This window comes from Biomphalaria glabrata, chromosome 3 (genome assembly GCF_947242115.1).
Source record: "Biomphalaria glabrata chromosome 3, xgBioGlab47.1, whole genome shotgun sequence".
NCBI lineage: Eukaryota > Metazoa > Mollusca > Gastropoda > Planorbidae > Biomphalaria > Biomphalaria glabrata.
The window spans coordinates 41,673,797-41,681,269 of record NC_074713.1 but is presented as its reverse complement, the minus strand read 5'-3'; the positions used below and the strand labels follow the sequence as shown (position 1 = coordinate 41,681,269).

The following is a 7,473-nucleotide window of genomic DNA, read 5'->3' as shown; positions in this document are numbered from 1 at the left end:
TCTAGCCTATACAAAGGGATGAAAAATTGTTACCAGATTTAGATCTAGATCTAGATCTATAATCTCGATTACGATAGGCAAAAGTTTTAATCATTTTCTAAGAATCTGTAGATTCTTAACTGTCTAACTAAAGAGGAACTGTTGAAAATATATTTTCATAATCTAGATCCATATTCATTTGTGGACATTTTAAAATCAATTGAGGTTTAATTTGAAAGAAAATAGATCTAGATTAATCTAGAACTATATAGTCTATAGACTATAAATTAAATTAGATTTAGATTCTAGATATATTCTAGTAGATATATTTATATTAAAAAATAAAAATTATTATTAAATACACCTGTCTAATAAAATTATAAATATATTATATAGTATAGTATATTATATTTACAAGTGTAAAATATATTATGCTATAGTCTTATATTGATCTAGTTAATATAGACATAGCCTAAAAATAAATAATTAATTATTAATATAAAATATACCTAAAGAATACTGCTGATATACCTATACTCATTGGCCTCCTTCAGTCATAGAACAACTATGGTTCATCTCAGAGCACACTTCCTCATGTGGCTGTGGAGCCCTATTTTGGAGAGACACTCCCGTCCACAGATAGCGCAGGTTAAGGTGGCTTTTGCTTCGGCGGTAGAGGAGCTGGCCGTTTTTCGGATTGTACATTTTTCTTCCTGAGCTGAGACCCATGTACTTTCACTGTCCATAGCTTTCTTGGTCACTGTCTCTCTCCATCTGGTGCGGTCTAGAGCTATTTCTTCCCAATTGTCAGTATTGATGTTCACTGATTTGAGGTCACGTTTTATTACATCTATGTAACATAGGTGGGGGCAACCAGTTTTTCTTGTGTCAGTCGCGAGTTGTCCATAGAGGATGACTTTTGGGATGCGCTTGTCCTCCATCCGGCGAACATATCCAAGTCAGCACAAACGGCATTGTCTGAGGGCTGTAAAGATGCTGGGAATACCTGATCGCGCAAGGATCTCAGTATTGCACACTTTTTCTTTCCATGTGACTTTCAAGATCCTACAGAGACATCTCAAATGGAATGAGTTCAGTTTTCTCTCTTGGTTTGCATAGGTGGTCCATGATTCACTGCCATACAGCAGTGTACTCATAACACAAGCCTTGTAGACTTCCATTTTGGTCAGCATAGTTAGCTTATGGTTTTCCCAAACTCTTGGCCTGAGTTTAGCGAAGGTCGAGGCAGCCTTCCCTATGCGTTTTTTTTATCTCCTATACTAACGTTTAAGATTTTTAGAACAATAACACTGGGGACTGGTTTAAAACCACATTTGGAGTAAGACAAGGCTGCCTATATACGAATATTCTGTAAGCATTGGAGGAAGAATTACTACCTTGCATTTTGCGGATGACATAGATGGCTTAGCAGGGAGAGAAGAAGAACTAGTTGACTTGGTGATTTGCAAAAACAAGACTTCTGTAGCATATGGTATGCAAATAAATGCTGAAAAAACACAAATTATGACCAATAGCAAACAGGGCTTTAAAAGGGGCTTCACCATTGGAGGGGAAAAGCTGTCAAGTGTCAGTAGTTTTAAATACCTAGGAGCTATTGTCTCAGATGAGGGAACAAAAACTGAACTAATGGCTCGAATGTCCACAGCAGAACTTGTAAAACTTAAAAAGAATCTGGATAGACAAAGGCGTAGCCCTTGACACCAAAGTCATAATGATGCGCTCCCTGGTCATGGCCACATTCTTATATGGTTGGGAGTCTTAGATGCTGACTACAGAGCTAGAGAGGAGGATCCTAGCAATGGAACTGAGATGCTACAGAAGGATCCTATGCATAACATTTTAAAAAAGCAGCACAAACAAAGAGATTAGAGACAGGGTTATGACATCGATTGGTCCCCAAGATGACCTGCTAACTCGAGTAAAAAAATGCAAACTAAAACTCTATGGCCATATTACAAGATCTTCAGGGGCTCGTAAAGACCTTCCTTCAGGAAACAGTACCAAGAAAAAGAAGGAGGCAGAGAGAAAGTGATGCGAAGACACATAAAAGAATGGACAGTCCTGTCATTGAAAGATGTTTTTTTCTAAGGCAAAAGACAGAGAGAAATGGAGAAAGATGGTCAACAAATCTTGTGTGGTGCCCCAACAGTCCTACAGACTAAGGGATAGGTGAAGGTGATATAAATCTAATGGATATATTTAGTTCAGCAATTTACTAGTTAGTTCTACAAGTCACTACATAATAGTTGATATTAAGCCAACAAAAAAAAGGCTACATAGAAATCTTTATATAATAATATAATCTAGATCAAAGTGATAATCATTCCTCTTTAAATATTATTTAGTAAGCTATAAAATATGAATGATTAATATATTCTTCTTTCCGCTCAGTCACAAGTAAGCACACAAATGAAGGCTGTGATACAGAGAGTGTTAAGTGCAAGTGTTACAGGTATGTTTGTGTATGTGTGTGTGTGTATTCAAGAGTCATAGTCCTATATGTATCTCAGCACAGCCAATTCTGGGATGGGTAAACTGCAGGGGTTTCAAATCCCAATATAGATAATTAATTTTAATTCAAGATTTGACTGGAACAGAGATTTGTTGGCTGAGTGCCTATTGGCAGCATTGAAACACTTTCCCAGATACCCCCTCCCTCCCACATGTACAGAAAAAAATTCAACAAGATCTAGTGCACTGAAAGTATTGTAAGAGCACTGTACAAAAGAAATAATGTTGGCATGAAACTTTATTAATTGTTTAATGGATGTGTACAATTGTTTAAATTAAGTATTTTAGTATTAACATGCTTAAACTGAAACACAATATCTTTTCACTTCAGTTGACAATGAGATTGTTGGCTCCATAGGCAAAGGCCTCTGCGTTTTAGTGGGGATCTCACGACATGATACAGAAAAAGAAATGGAATATATGTAAGCTGTAAATAAGTTGTTGACTTTAGATTAAATTAGTTTTAAGTATAATTCGTCAATTGAAACTTGAAGAGTGTTCCATTTAAAATGACTTTATTTTCAGAGTAAGAAAAATTTTAAACATTAGAGTATTCAGTGATGAAAAAGACAAACGCTGGATGAAAAGTGTCATGGACATGGGCTATGAAGTACTTTGTGTTAGTCAGGTAACTGGGCAATTCTGGGGTGGCATTATGACAAAAGAAAATTTTTATTACCACATGAAAGATCTTTCTGAGGATTAGTAACACTTGCACAGAGTCTTTGAAATCATTAAGATCAATTATTCAGATCTGACTTGACATCATATAAGGACAACAAGAAAGTCTATACAGCTTTAATAAATAGCTGACATTAGTTGGGAAACATATATGTCATTCTCATTTATCATTGGCCACAAAACAGACTTGTAGGCAGAATTTTTCCAGTGACAGGTTGGGTTAGTTTAAAATTCAGTGGAGCTCAGCCTACTTAGCTATTTTTTTTTTTGACATGCGAAAAATATGCTGATTTCAACTAAAATGTTCTAAAAAAGGTAAAATTATAAATATAACTCAGAAAGTAGAAGAGTAACTAGAAATGGAAAAAAAAAAGTATTTTTAGGTTAATAATTTTTTTTTACTGAATTCTAAAATAATTTAGGTGTGATGAAATACCTCTCCCCCCCCCCTTTCCAATCTATAATCTTCATTTCAGGTATAGTGAAACAAATAACTGACATAACATCACAATAATAATCACTTGCAACTATTTTTAAGAAATTAAATGATCAAATAAATAGCACTCTAGGAAAAGAGGACAACATCTAAATAATAATTGTAACTGCATCTGTTCTGTGGCTATTAGGAATGGGGCACTTACAAAAAAGTCTGAATGAATTGGTTAAGAATAATTATTTAAATTTAAGATTTATTATTTGACTTTCAATATTTATATGGTACTACTTAATTGTATATATTAGTTTAACCCTATCTCAGTTTACCTTGGAATCAACCTTGAAAGGAAATAAGCCAGATTTTAGATATGCCATGAGTCCAGAATTGTCTCAGCCTTTTTATAACCAGTTCTTACAGGCCTTGAAAACTCAGTACAAAGCAGACAGAATTCAAGGTAAACAACAACAAAAAGTTATCTTTTTAATAATGAATTTCAATTATTGTATTAATTAAAAAGCTTACCTAGCCTAATGTCTAGTGCATCAAATTTTGACTGCCATTTTCAGATGGGAAATTTGGTGCCTATATGCAAGTTGATATACAAAATGATGGTCCTGTAACTATCCCATTGGAAATTAAGCCTGGGGCTCCATCAAAGGTAAATAAGAACAATACTTAACTATGAACAACAGTTATCTGTGATAGAAAAATGTATTCATTGAAAGGAAATTATTTTATATAGCTTCCTTCTTCTTCTTCATCGTTCTTCCAAAAGTACATATCTGAAAGAATAATGTATTTGAATATATTTAAACAGACATGACATAAATAATATGTATTTGTAGGTATAGCTTTGAAGGGTACACAACATGAATAATATGTATTTTGTATAGCTTTCAAGAGAACATAACATACAAAATATATTGGGTTACCAGACGTCCAGCAGAAGGAGGCCATGTCCTCCTTTTTTGGGTCCTGTCCTCCGTCCGGCAAGCATTGGCCTAAAGTATAAAAGTATTTGGCTTCTTCACAACAATTAGATATTATCCATCAATTGAATTTATTCCTTCCTGTCTTCTGGATTCATTGCACAAACTCACCAATGGACTGCAAGTAAGATGACAATTTGTTTGACAACCTCTTTCTTGAACAGTGATTCTTTTTTTCAAGAATGTTCACAAGAAACCAGTTACTCAAAATACACCAGGACCTGCTAGTGTTTATTTTGCATTCTGAGGCATATAATAATAAAGTTGAAAAGGCATTTTTGCTAATCAACATGCAGTGGGCAAATGAGGGAAATACAACCTTCAGTGAGAGGCATTTTTTTTCTCAATCTACTGTCTGAAAAAAGTAAGTTCCACAAGTACGTTTGTACTAATGATGTACAGTTAGGAAAAGATGTTGTGTCTAAGAATTGCAATACTAAATATAGTCAAGTTCTACAGCAGGGGTTCTCAACCTGTGGGTCGCGATCCCTTGGGGGGGTCAATTGACGATTTGCCAGAGGTCGCCTAGGACCATTGAAAATATGGATTGTATTTTGTCTATTCTTCTATTGCTGTGTGTGTGGGGAGTTGCGGCTGTGTGGGGGATTGTAAAAGGGGTCGCCAAGCTTAAAAGGTTAAGAACCGCTGTTCTACAGCCTTTGATTTGCTGAGATGTTTCATTAAATACAGTGAAATCCTAGATCTTGTTTTAAAAGTTTACTTTGTTTTTTTTATTTTGTGTCCAACTTTTATCCTCCTCTGGGTGTTGTTATGTCTTGTAACACTTAGAATATGTATTCCATATAGTGACAGTAAAAATAACATAACAAGTTTTTAACTTCTGAAACTGCGGAGTAAAACTAAGCTGTTATCTTCTCATATAATACAGATGTTACCTGTACTTCAAGGAAGAAGATGATTACATCCTACCTAATCTAATCCTGCATGTTATTAATCTTACACTTAAACTCTGCCAATCATTGGTTTTCTTAGCTGACTCAGGCAACCCATTCCATGCTCTAATAGCACTAGGGAAGGAGCATTTGTACATGTTTGTCCTAGCATATGTATCAAGAAATGTGCCTTAGCTTTGTGTCTGAGTATTTTATTAGGTTTTGTTTTTGTGTTTGAAGATTATGGTTCAGTGTTTTATGTATAGTCTTCTATCCTGAAAGATTTAATGATTTTACTAAAGGTGTTACTCTAATGAAATGTGAATATTCATTGGTTATGAATCTCACTGTGAAAGTATATGCAGAATATACCAATTATGAAATAAAATGTTACTTGACTGAGTAGTGCACTTAAGTGAAAAACATTTATGTTATTATTGATATGGAACTTGATTCCTAAACAATTAATCCTCTGGATGACATTCATAAGTGGGAGATTACAAATACCATATAATTAAATCTGTTTCCAAAGAAATTTGCATTTTAATTATAACATGACCAAAGATACTGACAACTGTTTTTTTTAGGACTGTGTTAGAACAAGACAAACATCAAAAAATACTTTTTGAAAAAAAAACACAATATCCTGGACCTCCTTTATACAACTTATAGTGGAATTATTTTTCTCTTAATAACTAACGAGCGTAAGATAAAAAAAAAGGAACATTTTTTTTACTCCGCCCCTTGGGAAAGAATTCTGGTTTAGTGAATGTAGAGATCTACTAGACTTTTAAATAATATTCCAATGATAAGCCTATATATCTAGACCTAGAAGATGATGCACAAAATTTCCTGAACATTAATTTATTAAACTCTTTGAATTGAATCCGGAAATACCGAAGACATTTAGTCTTTTAAGATAAATATTTTCTAGCCAAATTTAAATTAATATTTTTATACTAGAGTTATCCCAGTATGGCCAAGCTCGTAATTTTTGTCCCAATGATATCAACTGTCAAATATCCAGGAAAATCATTAGAGCAGTTTGCTAGAACCTTGCCAACTGCCTTGTAAGTGGGTATAGTATTTATATATATATATGTGAGTTTTTAAAAATCTTACTTTTATTGTCTTCAGGATACCAAAGAAGAAGACCAGCCTGAACAACCTCTTTCTTGACAAGAAGTTTGTTTTAGCGACAGAAATATATTTCTATTAATTTGAATGTAACAAAACAAAAAACTACTAATTATGTTCTGTGAACATTAAAAAGTTAATAAATTACTGAAGAAACCTGATTTTGCATTAAAATGTAAATCAGTCATTAATTGATTGAACAGTCTGCTGAGTTGTACAAGTATTTTAACAGAAAAAGTGTTGTTTTTTGTTTATTTTTTTACTTTACCTCTATGAGATTTCTTTATGAAAGCTATGTTAGCTATTAACCATTTGATTTTATGGACAACCTACACAAAAAAAAAACAGACTTAAGATCTGTTACAGAGAATGAAGACAAGCAAAAAAACTATTAAGTCAACAAGTCAGTAACAAGTCACTAAAACCTGACATGCTAGCACAACTACCAAGTGCAGTTATATTTTTTAGACATTGTACTGGTTCATTTAATAGATAGGTTGTTTGGTTTCTTTTTGGCCAATAACATGAACCTGCATGAATAAAGTGGAAGTTTCTTTGACTATAGTTTTTTTATCATATAATTTTATGAGAAATAACACATCAAAAAATTACTTGTCACTTCTAGAAGGCAGTCAATTAATTTCTATTACTCGTACTCAAAAGAATAAATCCAAACTCAGAATGATCCAGTCAAACCATCCCTAGTGCCATTGTATACGTTGTCATATATACAGTAGAGACTAAACAAATTGACATATAGCATCTAACCATTTGTTTTTCTCTTCTTACACTTTAAAGATAAGATAAGATAATTTTTATTGATCCT

The 7,473-nt window shown here is 33.5% G+C and overlaps 1 protein-coding gene across 1 annotated transcript; it reads left to right on the top strand.

Annotated features, from left to right (window-relative positions):
* The first annotated feature begins 6 nt into the window (after positions 1–6).
* On the top strand, positions 7–7,206 carry LOC106074025 (D-aminoacyl-tRNA deacylase 1-like). Its single transcript, XM_013234748.2, has 7 exons — positions 7–204; positions 2,392–2,452; positions 2,843–2,933; positions 3,037–3,139; positions 3,950–4,082; positions 4,195–4,286; positions 6,648–7,206. The coding sequence occupies exons 2-7, from the start codon at positions 2,410–2,412 to the stop codon at positions 6,687–6,689; spliced, it is 504 nt and encodes a 167-aa protein (XP_013090202.2). The 5' UTR covers positions 7–204; positions 2,392–2,409; the 3' UTR covers positions 6,690–7,206.
* The last annotated feature ends 267 nt before the right edge of the window (positions 7,207–7,473 follow it).